At 37.9% G+C, this 18,123-nt stretch overlaps 1 protein-coding gene across 3 annotated transcripts in view; it reads right to left on the reverse strand.

Moving 5' to 3' along the window:
- The window catches only part of LOC150083673 (serine/threonine-protein phosphatase 2B catalytic subunit 2-like), a 341,700-nt gene that overhangs the window by 147,576 nt on the left and 176,001 nt on the right, over positions 1 to 18,123 (reverse strand). For all 3 annotated transcript variants that reach the window (XM_090378116.1, XM_090378115.1, XM_090378114.1), the window contains exon 7: positions 4,957 to 5,034. In XM_090378116.1, the coding sequence (XP_090234242.1) occupies positions 4,957 to 5,034 (78 nt within the window). The remainder of the gene's footprint in view (positions 1 to 4,956; positions 5,035 to 18,123) is intronic.

Below are 18,123 nucleotides of genomic sequence, written 5' to 3' on the forward strand. Positions count from 1 at the left end.
ATTTGAACTAGCTCAGTTGTTTACAGCCATTTTCAGGCCACAGAATCTTTTTAAAAACCTAATATTTTTGCAGAATCCATTATATTTATAAACAGTAATATAACACGCAAGAGCTCAGTAAGGAACCCTAAGCAACCTAAGTCATCTAAAACATGTATTGTTTATTTTCACAGAAGTTCAGCCATTCCCTTGCATGGTGCATACCACACCACCACCCTGCTTATGTTGGCTCACACCTGGAAGGTCACCTAAAGAATACAAATAATATTATTTTTAGACCTTGCACACACATGGGGATGATATATCCAGGGTTACTAACGGTCCACCAAAAAAGGTGCAAGCAGATCCATCACAGAATGACTGGACTTTGTTAAAATTTCAATGCAATAAACTTGTGCATTTCATATTACAAATTCAACAGTTTTGTGGAATCACTATAAATTTAACCTAGTGGTAGCAACATCACAAAGTGTAGAAAAATATGGTGATGGAAGTGCTGCACCTGACAGGTGCACAAACTTCTTTTTAATAAAAAAATAAAATATATTATAAAATATTTAATTTTCTTAATTAATTATTTAAAAAATGCTGTACATATTTTTGCACATTTTATTTTCAAAAAATCAAAAAAAAAAAAAAAAAAAAAAAAAAAAGAACATTTTAAAAACATGTCTATTAGTCTCATTCATTTTCCAGCTGAAAAGACTGTTAGGCACACAAAATTTCAAATGTTTGCATGCACATATATTTCTGCATATTATGTGTACAAATACTTTTACTTAATATATACACTGTGCTGCCACTTTATTAGGTATCTTTATTACCTATCTAGTAGCATGTTGAGCCTTCTTTAGCCTTCAAAAACAGTGTGAATTCATCTAGGCATGAATTGAACAAGATGCTGAAAACGTGCAGGAATGGAGTACCATGCACACATGAGTGTGTCATGCAGTTCCTTGAGATTTGACAGAGGTGTAGGCCTGCAGCGAACAGCCCTTTCCAGCTCATGCCAAAGATGTTCAATAGGATTGAGATCCACGAACTGAGTGGGTCACTGCAGCGAATAAGTCATTGTCACATTCCTGGAACCATTCCATAGTGATTCGGGCTTTGTGCACCGGCGCATTATCCTGCTGGAATTAACCATCTGACTGAGGATAAACTGTCAGCACGAACAGATGCACTTTGGTCAGCAACGATGTTTAGGTATGATGTGACATTCAGACATGAATCTATGGGTATCAATGGACCCAATGTGCGCCAAGAAAACATTCCCCACACAATAACACTGACCCCACCACCTTGCAAAGTAGTCATCAGACATGATGGGTCCATGGATTCACGTTGTTTTCACCAAATTCTGAGCCTTCCATCAACATGATGCACCAGGAACTTCGATTCATCAGGCCAAGCAACTGATTTCCAATCCTCAATAGTCCAGTGCTGGTGTTGCTGGGCCCACAGGAGGCGTGCTCTCTTGTTCTTCATTGATAACAAAGGTACATGATGTGGCCGTCAGCTGTTGTAGCCCATTCGCGACAAAGTTTGACTAGTGGTCCGATGTGATATTTTGTTCTGCACACCAAGGTGTGATGTGTGACATTGTAGCCTGTCTGTTTGCTTGCACAATTCTAGCCATCCTCCTCTGAGCTCTCTCATCAACAAGAGATTTTCTTCCACAGGAGTGCCATTGAGAGGATGTTTTCTGTTTGTTGCACCATTCTCGATACACCCTTGAAACTGTGGTGCATGAAAAGTTCAGGAGAACTGCTAATTTAGAGAAGCTTTGTCCAGCACGTTTTGCACCTACTATCATGCCACATTCGAAATCCGTCAGATCACTCCTTTTTCCCATTCTTGCTACGGTTTGTATGCTTAACTGATAGTAGAAAGGTTGTTCTACTGCATTTATATCCACAACTGTGGTCATGTGACTTGCAATGTTGTGGGTAAAACCATTTGTGTGCACAGCAGGGGTGTACTTAATAAAGTGGCTGCACAGTGTATATAAAAAGTAATAGTACCAAATGAATAAAACTATAAAGATAAATAGTAAGAGGATGGAAGTTTCCACCTTTTTAGTACATGTTGCTGTGAGTTCTTGGTTTGTTTAATGTTATGGCCTCTTTCTTTTCTTGGTGGAATAATAATGCAGCAATTCAAATAAGTAGCTTCAGCATTTATTTGAGTGAGTAATGACCAACATTTTTTCATTTTCTGTTAATTTTATGTGTAACATTTCACAGTTGAGACCTCGGCTTACTCGAATGGTTCTTATGGTTCCAACATCTCTGTAACTGGCAAAATTTTAATTAATTTATTTTAGTTTAGCCATGTTGGGTGATATTATTATTTTTCTTTTGCTCTGGTAATCAATTTAATTTCTTTGCCATTTCTGTTTCTACTTATTGGGATTCTCGTAACATTTGGCATGTAGTTCTCCACTGATATGTGGTATTTCACGCTATAATTTATTTTAAACTAGTCTTCAGAAGCTTTATAATTTGATTCTAAATTGTTCTTGGTTAATGTTTGTTCTTATAGTTTTCTAAATTTAATTAATTTTCACAGTCTCTAGATTTCCATCCTCATACGATGTATTTCTAGTTTTATTTCTTCAATACCATTACTTTTTAAATATGTATTCCAACGGAGTTAAGTCTACAGCTTTGCATGTGCTGTTTTTGTTGTGTTTTCCATAAATGTACTTTCACTCAATTACTGCACATCTTGTATGCTACTCTTTTTTTTTTTCATATATTTTTATAATTAATATATATGTTCAATGGAATAGCAAGAAATTGGAAATAAAGGTAAAAAAATAGAAATAAGAAGATAGAAAAATGGGGAAGTAGTCTAGTTGAAACCTGATGAGAGGCCGGTTTTGTAAATTGTGTGGCAACATCCTTATTTTGTGAATTTTGTAATTATTTCTTATCATGCATATTTTATTAGTTATCTTATATCTCCTTCATTTTCTTTCCTTATTTTTTTTTTTCTTGCTACACACACACACTACACTACAACACTACACTACAGCTATTCACTTCTTTTTTTGAATATTTTAAAAATTTGGTGCACTGCAAAGCTCAGCAAGTTTGAAATGTATATATTTATCTTGCTTCCTGTAGAGCAGTAGAGATCTTTAGTGAATATTGCATTTTATGTTATTTTTATTCATGCAAAAACAATAGCAAACCTTTCAAAAATAATTCATGTGAGACTATAGATGTTTATATAACTAGGGAAAAAGAAGTACCTTGAACTCCAAAGAAATACATAATTTGAGATTTTGTAATGTCAATGCCTATCAAGCCCTGTGTCAAATAGTTGAAAAGACAGGGATACTACACCTGACAGGCACATGCATTTAATTAATCTGCAAAAACCATAAAAATCACTTCAGAAACCATTTCAGATTTTTAATCATTATTTAAAGGGTGGTGTATGAGCTCATGATTTTGGAACTACACCTATCAGGTGCAGTGCTACCATCACTAGTTTAAAAAAAAAACACTAATATATATATATGCTTAGTATGTAGGGCCATGCTGTTATTAGCTCTATCAGCATTTTAGTCTCCCAAGTGGCAACATTAGCTATCATCAATGGGAGAATGTCTAAAACAAAGCTCATGGACCAAACTGGCTTCTGCATTTAACTGCGAATATGGATTATGAGATGGTGATAAACAAACTAGAATAACATTACATTCTAATAACTGAGGAGGGAGTTCAATAATTGCTGTCATAATATTTTATTGTTTTTCATTTCCTTCTATATAATGAAAGTAAATATCAAATAAAGATATGAATAAATCTCCACTTGCTCATTACTTAAAACAAGCATATAAATTTTCCTTTATTGAAAATTGCACTTCACCTTGACCTGACCAAACTCAAGACTTACACCAACAAAGAACTATAAATTTGATTCATTCAGAGGGAAAAAAGAAAAAAAACCCAGATTATCCCTGTATCATAAAACAAAAATCTATAAAATAAATTACCTTCATGTTCATATATTAAAAAAAAGAGAAGCAAACATCCGGCTAACTATTAAACAAAAGATTGATCAAAATATCAAAATTTTTGCTCTCTAATACAGGTTGTTTACATTCAATGATCAATTTTTATTTCACTATATTATTTTTTAATATTCATTTAAATTAAAATTTCCAAATGGGTAGCTTTTATACAATGATACTAAAAACAACAGTTTAAGCATCATAAAAATTTTTAAAAATATTAGATGCCAATTAAAAGATGAATGCATATCTTTTATATATAGTCTGTATGATATATATGAGGGAGAAAACTGTGGCAATGCATGCAGTGTACTTGGTCAAATTGGTTGATGTTTGACAGACTGGTTCTACAACCGTCTTTAGAAGACAAGGACAAAACATTTGAAATATTTAAAGAATGAGGAAAATTGAAAAGGCTTGTGCTAATCTTGGTCCTTTCAAATTTATTTAAAATGCTTAGTAAATGCAATGATCTTAATGTTCACAGCATTTCTATGGCAGTTTTAAAGTCTTTCTGCCCATAAAAAACACAAGGGGGCATGAGAAAGTCCTCCTACTTTTCAAAATTATGAAATTTCAAATATGTGGGCTACAGAGGTTGATAATCAGATATTGGGTTGGGAGAGGGATACAACAAATTTTAAATAATAAAATGAATGGAGGTGAAATTTTCATCATTTAAAATGCTGCAAAAACCAGTGGGCATAATTCAGGGGGAAGAATTATAGACTCAAATGTAGGAAGACTGGATTGCACTAATGTAATTCTAACAGACATTTTAATTTTTAAGTTTTTCTGGTTTTGGTGTACTATCTAAACAAAGCACTCCAAATTAAAGTCTTTAAATCCATCAACCTTATTTTTCAACACACAATAAGTAAGCATTCCTGAATAAATAAAAAAATTAATTTAAAAAACTTAGCACTCACCCTGCATCCTGGGCCTCATGAGCTCTAATTATGGAAAGTAGACTGTTTTGTTGTAAGAATTCACAACATGCTGCATAGCTGTAAGAAAATAAATAATGAATTTTTTGTTTTTGAATTTGAAATTACAGTAGAAGCCCCAAACTCTGCTTAACCGACTCACTGATTAACTGATGCACAATCATTCCTCTTAAAAACATACTGTCTGATGTTCACAGCACACTGAAGTGTGCTGTGGGCACTGATCCAGTACTTTGTGGCTAATATAATATAGTACACTACATTAAACTACGCCCACCTGCTGAGTTGTATGCTCCTTGTCAGGTCAGTTGCGTTTGTTCCAAACCACGTTTGCACCAATAAACTCATTTCATTGTAACTATAATGCACAATTCAATGAAATATTAAGTAAATTAATGAAATATGGTGAAGAAAAAATGAGAGTTGTTTCTATGAAAATGAAGTTGGATGATCTGGAAGGATTTGATAAAAGAGAATTTCTAAAAAAATCAAAAAATCAAGAAGGATTTTGCAATTGGTTTGTTTCACAAGGGTTGTAAGTTCTTGCACCACTTTATCAATACTGTTCATCAAGAAACAAAATTTAGTGCTAGATGACAATGTATTATGGCAGTGGTTTGTAACTGAAAAACATGGAACTCCAATCAGAGGACTCATACTAAAAGCAGCATCAAAGAAAAAATCTTGGCCTCAATGTCAAGAGATCAACAGTGCAGAAAGTTTTACAGCAGCGTGATGGATGCTTAGGCATTAAAAAAATGTCATGGTATTCATGTATTGAGTATTAGTGGGGAGAGATTATCCACTCACTAATGAGTCTGCCACTCAAAAATTTACAGAAAACATAAGGTCATTTATCAACAGAGCAAAAAAAATTGATCAGAGAACAACTGCACAATATGGATGAAACAGGTCTAAAAAGAAAGCAGAGCCTGCAGCACCAGAATACAAAATATCCAATGAGAAAGAACCATGACAGCCAACTGAAGTAATACAAATGGAACCCACAAACTGACATTTAGTGCTTTTCAAAATACAAAATTAGCATGGATGGATTCTGCATTAATCAAAGACTTGTTTTATAGCATTTCATGAATTTGTACCTTCTGTAAAGAAAGTTAAGGTCCACTTTTTTACAACTGAATGTAATATCCTTGATCCAGCCTATGGATGGATCAAGGAGTTCACGAATATAGGTCTTACAGAATTATTAAAAGTCACCAAAGACATGTTTACAATACAGCATTAGCATGGAATGAAATTCCAAGTTTAATGTTTACTAAATTTTGAAGAAAACTGACTCCAAGGTTGACAAAGTTAATGAAAGTCCTGAACTACAAGAATATAATGAAGAACACAGTTCATTAATTGATTTCAGGAAAATTGAGGATTCCAAAACTCATACAGTAAGAAGACATACAAAAATGGACTCAATGTTTTCCAACAAATTGTTATTGATTTGCTGGACAATGAAATTATGGCAATGCAGAAATCATACACACCATGACATATATACAGATCTAAATATGAAAAAGAGAGTGAATTAAATTCAGGTCCAAAAATTTCTCTTCCAGTTGCCAAAAACACCGTAGATACAGATTTACATTATATTGAAGAACAGCCTGATCCAGCAGCCAATGATGTGATGTTTATTAAAAAAAACAAAAAAAAGTGTGGAAGGACTGCTAAACACCACATTACATAATATAAACAGACAAAAATTACTGATTTTATGTAAATGAATGTACACATGTTTTAGGCGAAAATAAAATTCTTAAGGTACACGTATACTGGTCTGATGTAGCTGAGTGGTCAGGAGTGAGAGTGCAGTAACACAGGTTCTTTGAGTGGACTGTGGTTCAAGCGTGTAACTGCTAAATACAATTAACAACTGTATTTATGCTTTATTGTAAACTTCTCTGACCTGCTGGTTGTGGCAGAGTATAAACTTCTTTTTAGGGTCCGTAGTCTAACGAAGGAACCTTATAATGTCACTCATTTGTCTGTCTGTCTGTCTGTCTGTTCGTCAGTCACAGCATTGTATCCCTGGAACCACTCAACCTATTAACTTGAAATTTTGCATGGGTTTGTACATCATGTGGGCCAACATAACGCCATATTGATCATTGTTGACAAAAATGTTGTCGACAACCTATAGCTTATTATACATAGTTGAAAAGAGCTCAACAAGGTTTAAAATATAATTTTAAAATTAAAAATGGCGGCGTCAGACAGGAAAATGTGAGTAATTTTCGTGTTCCCTCCCTATTTCCATTGCTAATGGAGCTAAAAATTTAAAAATCACATTGACTATGCGTTATTCGATGCTTATCAAGGGAAAACTATTCTGACTGAAATCTATCATTTACTTTTTGTGTTAAAATTAAAAAAAAAAAACAATTTTTTATTACACTTCGATAATGTGCTTCTTTGTACTAAGTAACTCTCCTTTTGGTGACAAAAAGGTTGCTAAATAGTTAGTTAATAATTCTATAAAGGTCATTTATAAATTTTGCGACGACGAAGAAGTATTTTTTAACTATTTTCAAAGCTGGAGTTGTCCAGCAAGGAGGTACTCAGAGAGTCAGCATTGAGGCGGCGATGGTGGGAGGCACCTGTGCAGCCCTCACCTGCCAGTCGCTTCTCCCCCAAGACTTTAATCGCTTCTCCAGGAAGAAGTCAGAGTCGCTTCTCCCACCCTTGACATTTACAACTGGAAAGACTCAAATAGGCGTTTTCGTTAGTTCCTCAGTTTTAGGCCAAGCCAAGGTACTAGAAACTTTTTTCAGTTACCACAAAGATCTCTATTTGAGATACTACACTAACGACCATTCGTGACTATGGACCCATCATCCTGAGTGCCTGGCACACAGAAGTTGACTGATTTTTTTTAATGATTCCCCACTAGAACTGACTTTTTAATCAACTGACCCAATCACATCGGATAAGAGAGCTTCTATTATATGATAATTTCTGACCACAGTAAAGAACATATTTTTAATATTCTTAAGATGATAATACAGAGTAGTCAGTAACTTAATGGAAATGTTTTGGCATAAACATATTCACCTACATAGGAAAACATAATAACGAAGTTATGTGGGACAACAATTTATATGGCTATATATATTGCTCAAAATGACATTTCTCCTGCAGCAAAAATAAGTTTTAATGAAATGATGAACAAGTAATGAAATGATGAACCATAAAAGAAAGATCATTTCTTTTATGGTACCTTCAGGCACCTTCAATATCTCCATTTGGATTTCCTTCTTTAGTTGAATTAGAATCTGTAGTGGCAAATGATGCAGGCTCACACAGTATACATTAGCATTAGTTGAGGCATATGATGCAAGAAAGCAAGCTAATACAGCATCACCCAAAAAAAAAAAAAAAAAAAACCCTTCCCATTTCACCCATCCAGTCCCTCCAAATGTTTGTCTAGTTCGGCCTCGAATTTATTTAAGCTATCACCTTCCAAAAGTTGATAGCTTAAATATAACAAAGATAGAACAAAGTCTGTTCCAACAATCAACTACATCCTGGTTAAGGCATATGATGCACATCTATTCTACAACTGTCTTTCCTCAATTTGAATCTATGCCCCTTCAGGTTCTTAATCTGAGCAAGCGGAGGTATCCTGTCAGCATTGAGCCTGCTCAAACCATTCAAGGCCTTATACACCTGATTGAGGCCACATCGCAGGTGCCTAGTCTCCAGATGCTGCAACTTGTAGAACTTAAGCCTTTCTTTGTAAGCACACCCCTTTGTTCCTCTCACTAATCTTGTTGCCCTTCTCTGTACTCGTTCTAGCAACTCTACAACCTTCCTAAAATGACATTTCCAGATCTGTACGCAGCATTCAAGGTGTGGCCTGACCATTGTCTTATACAAAGGGATGATCACCTCCCTGTCTTCTTCTTCTTTGTCCTCGCCTTCTTCCCACGTTCATATGGGATCGGCATTCCCTTCCTTAATTCTCTTCCTCCATTCCTTTCTAACCAGGGCTTCCTCTCTCTCTTTCAAATCCTCTGCCACCTTGTCCCATCTCAGCTTAGGTCTCCCCCTCTTCCCTATCACCTCCAGCTTTTCACACCTCTTCCCTACATACTCCTCACTTCTTTGTTCCACATGACCAAGCCACCTCAACCTAGATTCCTGTATTTTTTTTACTCAGAGGCCCACCTTAACTGTACCTCTAATGTAGTCATTTCTTAACCTGTCCTTCCTCATCACACCACACATCCATCTTAGTATCCTCACCTCCGCCATTTCCATCTTCTTTTCCTGGGCCCTTGTAATCGCCCATGTCTCAGCACCTTACATCAATGTGGGTCTAACCACAGTTTTATACACTCTTCCCTTCATTCTACAATTAACTTTCTTATCACACAGCACCCCACTCATCTTTCTCCAGTTCAACCATCCACACTGCACTCTGTGCTGTATTTCTGCACTCAATCCCCTCTCAACGTTCGATCCCAGGTACATAAATTTCGAAACTGATGGTAGCTTTTCCTCCTGCAGTTTTATAGAACTCTCAACTTCTCCATTCAATACCACATATTTTGTCTTTGTTCTACTTATCCTCATGCCTCGATCTTCCAACGCTTTCCTCCATTCCTCCAATTTCTTCTCTGCTTTTCCTTGGGATGATTCGCACAGTACAATATCATCTGCGAACAGCATACTCCATGGTGCTCTACTCTTCACTTCTCTCACCAACACATCCATTACCAGATCAAACAGATATGGGCTAAGAGCTGATCCCTGGTGCAGTCCAACTTATACAGAGAACCCCTCAGTCATACCTAGACTGCTCTTAACCTGAGTCACCGCTCCCTCGTACATATCCTTACGTACTTTTCCGATGTACCCTTCTCGCTCATACATCTCCATACCTCTTGTCTGGTGCACTCTATCATATGCTTTTCCAGGTCTATAAACTCCATGTGCAACTCTACTTGCATCTCCCTGTATCTTTCCATCACCTGCCTTAGAGCAAAGACTGCATCTGTTGCTCCTCTTCCCGGCATGAAACCAAACTGTTCCTCTCCTATTTCCACCTCCTGCCTTAACCTTCCTTCCACAATTTTTTCCCAGATCTTCATCGAATGAGACATTAACTTTATTCCCCTGTAGTTCCCACATTCCTGCACATCATTTAAAGACTGGCACAAGTATACTTTCCCTCCACTCATCGGGTATCCTCTCCTGCTGCCACAGTTTTTCCATCAAGTCCCATAGGATATCGATCCCTTCTTCTTCCAGACTACTCCATACCTCTACAGGTATCTGATCAGCACCTACTGCTTTCCTTCTCTTCATTTTTCTGAGTGCACTTTCCACTTCTTTCCTGCTTATGCCTTCCACTACTCTCACATTCATCTCTCCATCCTCGCATAGTGCTCTTGGGTTTTCCTCATTTAATAGCTTCTTAAAATAGTCTTTCCACCTTTCCTTAACCTTCTCCGGGTCCTGTATAACCACTCCCCTCTCATCTTTTATCTGTTTTATTGATGAGAAGTCCTTCGATGCCTTATTTCTCGCTTTGGCTATTCTCATCAGTTGTCTATCTCCCTCTTTCCTTTCCAGTTCCCCATAGGCCTCGTCCACTGCCCCTTGCCTTTGCTATTGCCACAGCCCTTTTTGCCTCCTTATTTGCTATTGTATATGCTGCTTTATCTTATTGGCTACCTGTTACATCCCATCTTTTCTTCATCTCCTTCTTTTGTTTTATCACCGATTGCACTTCCTCATTCCACCACCAAGTCTCCTTTCCCTCCGGCGTCCCCTTTCCTGATGATGTTTTCCCCAACAACTTCACTAACTTTCCTTAAGAAACAACTATTTGTTTTCCACCACTCTTGCACATCTTCCGGTAACTTTATTCCTTTTAGCACCTTTTCCCTGAACTCCTTCCTCAAACCCTTCTCTTTCAATCTCCATCACTTTATCCTTTTCTCCCTCTGTCCTGAATATTTCCTACTTTTGTCCACTGCAACCTCCCAATCGGCCACAAGCAATCTATGTTGTGCAGACACACTTTCTCCATTTATCACCTTGCTGTTCCTCATTTCCTTTAGATGCCCCCTACGCACATGATATAGTCAATCTGGCTTGTCCTTTCCCCACTCCTGTATGTTATCAGCCGGCTTTCTTTCTTTTCGAAGTAGGTGTTAACTATCGCCAGGTCGAATGCCACTGCGTGTTCTACTATCCTCTCCCCAATACTCCACCCCATACACTCTTCCTTCCTCTCTCTTGCCTCTTCCTAAATTACCATTTAGATCGCCCCAATGATCATCCTCTCATTCTCAGGTATTGCCATGACATGACCACTTGATCCATTTCCATCCAAAAACTGTCCTTTTCTTCTTCCCCGCATCCTACTTGTGGGGCATACGCACATACTATCGTGGTCAAGTGTCCACCCACTTCCAGCTTGATGCTCATATTCCTATCACTCCTTCTGTTAACCTCACACACTCCATCTTTTAACTCCTTATCAACTACCATACCTACTCCATTTCTTCCTCCTTCATCCACTCCTCTAAAGAACAACTTATACCCTTCACCGAGCTCTTTTGCTTTATTTCCCCTCCACCTAGTCTCATGTAGGCATAGGATCTTCACTCTTCTTCTTTGCATCAAATCCACAATCACCTCCTTGTCTCTGCTAGCAAAAATTTTTTATATATATACATATTTTCTGAAATCGAAGTATGTGATGTCAAAATTAATTTTTGCAATCAGTTCCTGTCTTACAGCATCATAGTATGCAATCAGACTGGCAGGACAAGATCATCCTTAAACAATTCCATGCTGTGATTGCTGTATAACTGTATTCCCATCTAGATGGTACTGCATTGCTTCTTTAAGCAGGAACGCCATCATTTTCCCTGGAACAAAAGTGAAGATTAGGCATCTGTAATTACTCATTTCTCCCTCAGATTCCCCCCCATTGTGAATTGAGGATACATTTGCACATTTATAGTCCATAGGGACCTCTCTTGAATCCATGTGTGCTTTCTTAATTATGCCAAACGTTTGCTTACTGCCCCTTGCTGCTTACTTCAGAAAATCCCAGTTATCTTCAGAATATAACTGGATAGATTATAGCCAGGCGGTTTATTTACTTTCAGCTTCAACAATTTCTCTTCCACTTTCCATTATTACAAATTCATTTACTTCCCAGTCAAAATTAGGTTATTCCATCCCTAAAAGCTTCTTCACATATGTAGAGGAATTACAATATCTAAATTGCTACTTATGTTCATTTATAACATTTCATGGAATGCAGTGTTTGTTTCTTGCAAAACAATGTCTCAATGAAATAAACTAAATACTCATAGGCACTACAATGCTACATCATTTAAGAATTGTTAAACATAAGAGAACTTCTCATATCTTTTTGTAGGAAAATTCTTCAATCCAACGCTCACATCCAATTGATCCGGTTAATACATTATGTAAAAGGTCCAAGTTAAAAACGTGATATAATCCATTTAAAATATTGTTAATTTAACCCAATTTTCTAAAAACAAATCTTGTATTCAGTTCCCATTATCCACTCACTGAAAAGAAGGAAGAGCAAAGCGTAGCCGATGCACATCCATCCACCCACCCAAAACTAAACCAACCAACCAGCAATAAACAGACTGGAAACCAAAGACAATTCTCAAATTCTACATTAAAATGTTGTAATTTAGTCACAAAGATTTTAATGTAGAATTTGATCTCAAGGATTGATTTTTTTTTTTTTATTTTTTAAGGAGCATTAGCAACTAAGGCCATATTGCTCCGGGATATACGGTGGTCATTCCCTGACCTTTCCGCATCCTCCGTATTTGGTGGTGACGGGCTCGTACCCCGGTTTAATCAAGAAGCGTGTGCTACGCACTGCTGCTCCTTCCCACCTGGCTACGGAGGCGCCTGATGATCTCAAGGATCTGCAAGAGTTGCAGCCATTCCTTGCATGTGTCAGGATGGAAAGTTACGTGCAGTTGACACCACGAAGAAAGAGTGCTATTGTTGCTTCATGTGAGGAAGGATGTTCTTCCTGTCATATTGCTTATAGAGTGTCTTGTAATCGCCAGCAGTGAATAGATTTCTCTCCAAACTCAAGAATACTGGTTCTGCTGACAGGAACCGGATGCAAATGAGTCTCTACGCCAAAACAGGACCACATTTTAAAGCGCTTATAGCTTAAAAACCGTAAAGTTTCTTCGTCTGAGCGGAAAAGAGAATGGGAAGTACATACAGGAGTGGTAGCAAGTGCAGTAACAGTCAGAAGATGCCTCTTAAAAAATGGACTTGTAGCCCATCATCCTAAGAAGAAGAAGCCCCTCCTCACACATAAAATAAGGCGCCTCCATAGCCAGGTGGGAAGGAGCAGCAGTGCGTAGCACACGCTTCTTGATTAGACCGGGGTTCGAGCCCGTCACCACTAAATATGGAGGATGCGGAAAGGTCAAGGAATGACCACCGCATATCCCGGAGCAATATGGACTTGTAGCCCATCATCCTAAGAAGAAGCCCCTCCTCACACATAAAATAAGGCGCCTCCATAGCCAGGTGGGAAGGAGCAGCAGTGCGTAGCACACGCTTCTTGATTAGACCGGGGTTCGAGCCCGTCACCACTAAATATGGAGGATGCGGAAAGGTCAGGGAATGACCACCGCATATCCCGGAGCAATATGGCCTTAGTTGCTAATGCTCCTAAAAAAAAAACCAAAAAAATAAATAACACACATAAAATGAAAAAGGCCTGATTAATTTCATGTAAGGAGCATGTCAAATAGACCCCGAGCAGTGGAAGATGGTTATCTTCTCAGATAAGAAGAAATTCAACCTGCATGGCTCTGATGGGAGACAAATGATTCGCTGTAGATGTGAAGAATACCATCCAGACTGTATGGCATCTACAGCGAAATTCCCTACCAGCCAAATGATATGCGGGTGCATTACATATCGTGGAGTAGGTCACCTGGCTATATTGGAAGGCAAATTGCTGCCAACCATTAGAGACCATTTCAACCAGCCAAGTAACTTCATCTTTCAGGATGACTCTGCTCCTTGTCATTGGGCGAAAAGTGTAGGTAGGCACTTCTGTACTTACTTTAGCTTCATTTCTGCATTAGAAGCTTGACAGTAATGTGTTTAACTTTGTTACAGGTGAAAAAATGGTTGGAAGAAAAGTCCATTGCAACTCTAACTGGCCAGGAAACAGCCCAGACCTCAATCCTATAGAGAACTGGTAGCATTGTGTGGAATCTGCAGTTGCCAGAAAGAAACCAAAGACCTTTCATGAACTTCAGGAAACCATAATTCGGGCTTGGAACCATGAACTATTTATCTTCAGAAATTGATCTTGTCTATGCCTCGACGGTGTGCTGCTGTCATCAAGGCCAGAGGCGGTTCAACTAAATATTAGTTTGCACCTGGTGAACTTTTCATTTTGTTTTCCATTTAAAACAATAAACTGAAGCAAACTAAATGCTTCTGATAACATTCCAGCCATAACTGTCGTGTTTACAAAAACTGTTGTATAAAGGTTTCAAATGCTCATTTTGGAATATTTTGAGAGCACCTGTCAAATATTACTTAGCTTTGCCTTAACTATTAATAAATATCTTTTGTTTATATTTCTATTTGTGATTGTAGTCATTAATGTAACATACCATCATAAAAAGGGTTAAAATGTGAAATTCCTAGGTGATGCACTTTCATTGAATACCATCATGAATACCATATGCAGCATCAGCCAAAAAAAAAAAAAAAAAAAAAAACCACTTCCACTTCACCTCTCTGTTCGTTCAAGCAGCAGACACTTGGCCATGATTATGAGGGAATCCTTGGATTCATGGGTAGTTTTTATGGACTGGAGATGTGCAAATGTTTCCCCAATTCACAAAGGGGAATAAAAAGGTGACACGAGTAATTACAGACCTGTTAGTTCAACTTCTGCTCCATGGAAAATAATGGAGTCACTGGTTACAGAAGCATTGCAGGATCATCCAGACAAGACTGCAGTAATAATTCAGATGCAACATGGGTTTATTAAGGGGAAGTCTTGTCTGATCAATTTGATTGGATACTATGACGTGGTCACAAAGGAATTGGATGCAAAAAATTAATTTTGATATCATATACTTGGATTTCAGGGAAGCTTTTGATACTGTAGTACATGGAAGACTACTGTATAAATTGGAGAAGTATGGCATTAAGGGCAAGTTGCTACAACAGATAAAAGGATGGTTGAGTGGGAGAAGATAGAGTGGTAATCAATGGACACTGCTCTTCATGGACTAATGTTATTAGTGGAGTCCCACAGGGTTCGGTGTTGGGTCCATTGTTGTTTTGTGTATTTATCAATGATATTGATGGTGGTATATTAGGTTTAATGTCATTAATAACCCTGGTGGGGTTATTAATGACAGTATTTAACTGCAACAGGATCTAAAAAAGTTGGGCAGATGGGATGAGAAGAGGCAACTCAAGTTTAACATTGACAAGTGCAAAGTACTGCATATGGGTAGCAGTAACCCCAGAGAAATATACCAACTGTGTGGTTTTACACTCAGGGTAGTGCAGAATGAATGGGACCTAGGGGGTAACTGTGCAGTCAGGCTGCCAGAGTAGGCAATGGGGTCTTGTCAATAATATACAGAAGTTTTGCTAGCAGGGATAAGGAGATGATTATCCCCTTGTATAAGGAAATGGTCAGGCCACACCTTAAGTACTGCACAAGGGTCTGGAGGTCTCATTTCAGGAAGGAAGTAGAGTTGCTAGAAAGAGTACAGAGAAGGGCAACAAGACTGGTGAGGGGGAACAAAGAGGTGCTCTTACGAAGAAAGGCTCAAGTTCTACAAATTGCCACATCTGGAGACCAGGCTCCTGAGAGGTGATCTGATTGAGGTGTATAAAGCCTTGAATGGATTGAGCATGCTCAATGCTGATGGGATTCTTTCTCTTGCTGAGATTACAAACTCGAGGGGGGCAGAAACTGAAATCGAGGAAAGACAGTTGTCGAAGAGATGTGCAGAAATTTGCCTTTAGCCAGCGGGTAGTTGATTGCTGGAACAATCTTCCATCTGTCGTTGTGGAAGTTGATAGCTATAAAGCGTTTAGGGTGTAAGCTTCAAGCTATGGAAAAGTCTAGACGACTATGTATAAGTATAGCGCAAAAGCATCAATAATACATAGACAAATCTAAATGAACAGAATATTAGCAAAGCGACATCGTTTCAAGTTATATCTCATATTGTGAATACCTTCACAACGAGTTGCCATGATATTGCACTACTTTGAATAAGTAACGCTTCACCTGAGGAGAAGACTAATGTTACTTATTCTCAGATGGATACCACCACCACCACCACCCAGAAAGTATAATTTCAGGGTTATTTGGCCCTTCTTCGGTGGGTGGGTAGGTACTTGAGTGATGCAATAATGGGAAAACAGTTATGAAGTATAACTCCACAATATAAGAGATACCTGATGGTGTATGATGTATTTAGACTATAAAGCATTTAGGGCGTAAGCTTCAAGCTATGGAAAAGTCTAGACTATGTATCAGTATAGTGCGAAAGCATCAATAATACATAGCCAAATCTGAATGAACAGAATATTAGCAAAGCGGCTTCGTTTTAAGTTACCATATTTTCCGGCTTATAAGACACGGTTTTTTGCGCGAAGAAATACTTGGAAAATCACCCTGCGTCTTATATGGTCAATGTCAGATTAGGCCCAAAGACTACCGGTAATGCATTTTCAATGACGCACTGCCAGTAAACTGAGTTCTGAAAACTTTACTTTGAATTTCACATCAATTTTACTTAAGATTTATCTGTTTGAAATATATTTTTAACAATTATCAGTGGTTACAATCTATGGCAACAATACATACCAGTAATCTTTTTTTCGTGGAAAATTTGCTGAAATCTGCGTGATATGAATCTCACAATCAGACGTAAGTAAAAACTTGTTTCATTTTCCCACATGTTTGCTTCCTCTATAATATGATCTCGCGCTTTTATGGTATTCCTCTATGATCTCGTACTTTTATGGTATGGTGGGCTAATTAGGCTGGATCGGGATTTTTTCAATTCCAACTGTCTTTTACAAAGCGACACCTGTATTTGTCTTAGGGTGAGTAAGAATTTCTGTTACGTTACTTCTATCAGCTTTTTTCAGAAACAAACATTTCATTACTGGTTGAACATTTCCCCAAGCGTATACCATTATTTTGAGAAAAATATATTACCGTATTTAATTTTTACGTCCCGTATCACGCCATGTGGCCATATTTGTTCACATCAGTCGGTAAAAGATCGCTTCTTAGTTTCACAGTAAACAGTATCGAAGGATAATAGAAGGATTATTATTTTTTCCAAAATATGTGGCCAAAACTAGGGTGCGTCTTGTATGCCCGTGCGTCTTATAAGCCGGAAAATACGGTATATCTCATATTGTGAATACCTTCTCAACGAGTTGCCATGACATTGCACTACTTTGAATAAGTAACACTTCACCTGAGGAGAAGACTAATGTTACTTATTCTCAGATGGATAGCACCACCCAGATGGCACCGTTTTAGGCGCCTCCGTAGCCAGGTGGGAAGGAGCAGCAGTGCGTAGCACACGCTTCTTGATTAGACCGGGGTTCGAGCCCGTCACCACCAAATACGGAGAATGTGGAAAGGTCAGGGAATGACCACCGCATATCCCGGAGCAATATGGCCTTAGTTGCTAATGCTCCTAAAAACCAAAACAACAACAACAGCACCGTTTTAGGGCTATTTGGCCCTTCTTCAGTAGGTGGGTAGGTACATATTGTGGAGTTATACTTCATAACTGTTTTGCCATCAATGCATCACTCGGGTACCTACCCACCCCAGAAGAAGGGCCAAATAGCCCTGAAACGGTACCGTCTGGGTGGTGGTGATATCCATCTGAGAATAAGTAACATTAGTCTTCTTCTCAGGTGAAGCGTTACTTATTCTAATTAGTGCAATATCATGACAACTCATTGTGAAGTATTCACAATATGAGATATAACTTAAAACGATGCCGCTTTGCTAATATTCTGTTCATTCAGATTTGGCTATGTATTATTGATGCTTTCGCACTATACTTATACATAGTC

The sequence above is a fragment of the Mastigoproctus giganteus genome, chromosome 7 (assembly GCF_048544385.1).
Source record: "Mastigoproctus giganteus isolate SK-2022 chromosome 7, ASM4854438v1, whole genome shotgun sequence".
Taxonomy (NCBI): domain Eukaryota; kingdom Metazoa; phylum Arthropoda; class Arachnida; order Uropygi; family Thelyphonidae; genus Mastigoproctus; species Mastigoproctus giganteus.